Raw genomic sequence first — 726 nt, 5'->3', positions numbered from 1 at the left:
GGTATTTTCCAGTCCACGAAGAAGCTGTTCCTGAGCGAGCGAGCCGGCTGGGGTCGGACGCTGGAGTTCATCCGGAAAAACGCCGCTAACGGGCTCTCCGTGGCCAATCTGGTGGCGGGGCTCTCCTCCGTCCTCTGCAGCCTCAACAGGTGGGGAAAAAGGGGAAATGGGGTGAAACGGGAGGGTCATAAAGAGGGGGGTTCACCCCGTTTTTGTCCTCTCCATCCTCCCCAGGCAATACCACTATTCATGCTGGCTGCTGCTGGTAGGGTTTCTGCTTGATTTGGCCGACGGAGCCGTCGCCCGACAGCTCGACGCCTGCTCGGCGCTGGGTGAGTCCGTCCCGCCACCCCCCGGGGACCCCCCGCCGGTTCTCCTTATCCCCCCTCCCCACCCATCCGGCAGCTGCCCGCTCCCTGCCCGCAGGTGCCAAACTGGATGATTTTGCCGACTTCACCACCTTCGGGTTGGCCACGGCGCTGCTGCTGCAGCCACAGGGTGTGCTGGACGGGCTGTTGGCTATCGCCTACGTGATGGCCGTATTCGCTCGCCTGTGCTTCTTCTCCAGTGGTAAGTTCAGCATTTTGGGGGGCATCAGGGTTTTTTGGGGGTAATTTTCCGCCCCCCACCCAGCTGAACGTCTGGCATCCAGCAGGGATCCCGTTCACCTACCGAGGGCTGCCCTGTCCCTACGCCTCCTCGCTGCTGGTGAGCACCTTCCTGCTG

At 62.7% G+C, this 726-nt stretch overlaps 1 protein-coding gene across 1 annotated transcript in view; it reads left to right on the top strand.

Annotated features, from left to right (window-relative positions):
- Positions 1-726, top strand: part of LOC104295974 — a 7,691-nt gene that overhangs the window by 6,628 nt on the left and 337 nt on the right. The window contains exons 4-7 of the mRNA XM_009895793.1: positions 13-149; positions 235-332; positions 427-570; positions 656-726. The exon at positions 656-726 is cut by the window's right edge and continues 127 nt beyond it. Of these exons, the coding sequence (XP_009894095.1) occupies positions 13-149; positions 235-332; positions 427-570; positions 656-726 (450 nt within the window). The remainder of the gene's footprint in view (positions 1-12; positions 150-234; positions 333-426; positions 571-655) is intronic.

This window comes from Charadrius vociferus, unplaced genomic scaffold, assembly GCF_000708025.1.
Source record: "Charadrius vociferus isolate BGI_N301 unplaced genomic scaffold, ASM70802v2 scaffold1792, whole genome shotgun sequence".
Lineage (NCBI taxonomy): Eukaryota > Metazoa > Chordata > Aves > Charadriiformes > Charadriidae > Charadrius > Charadrius vociferus.
The sequence above is the reverse complement of the archived record's forward strand: the minus strand, read 5'-3'. Positions and strand labels throughout refer to the sequence as shown.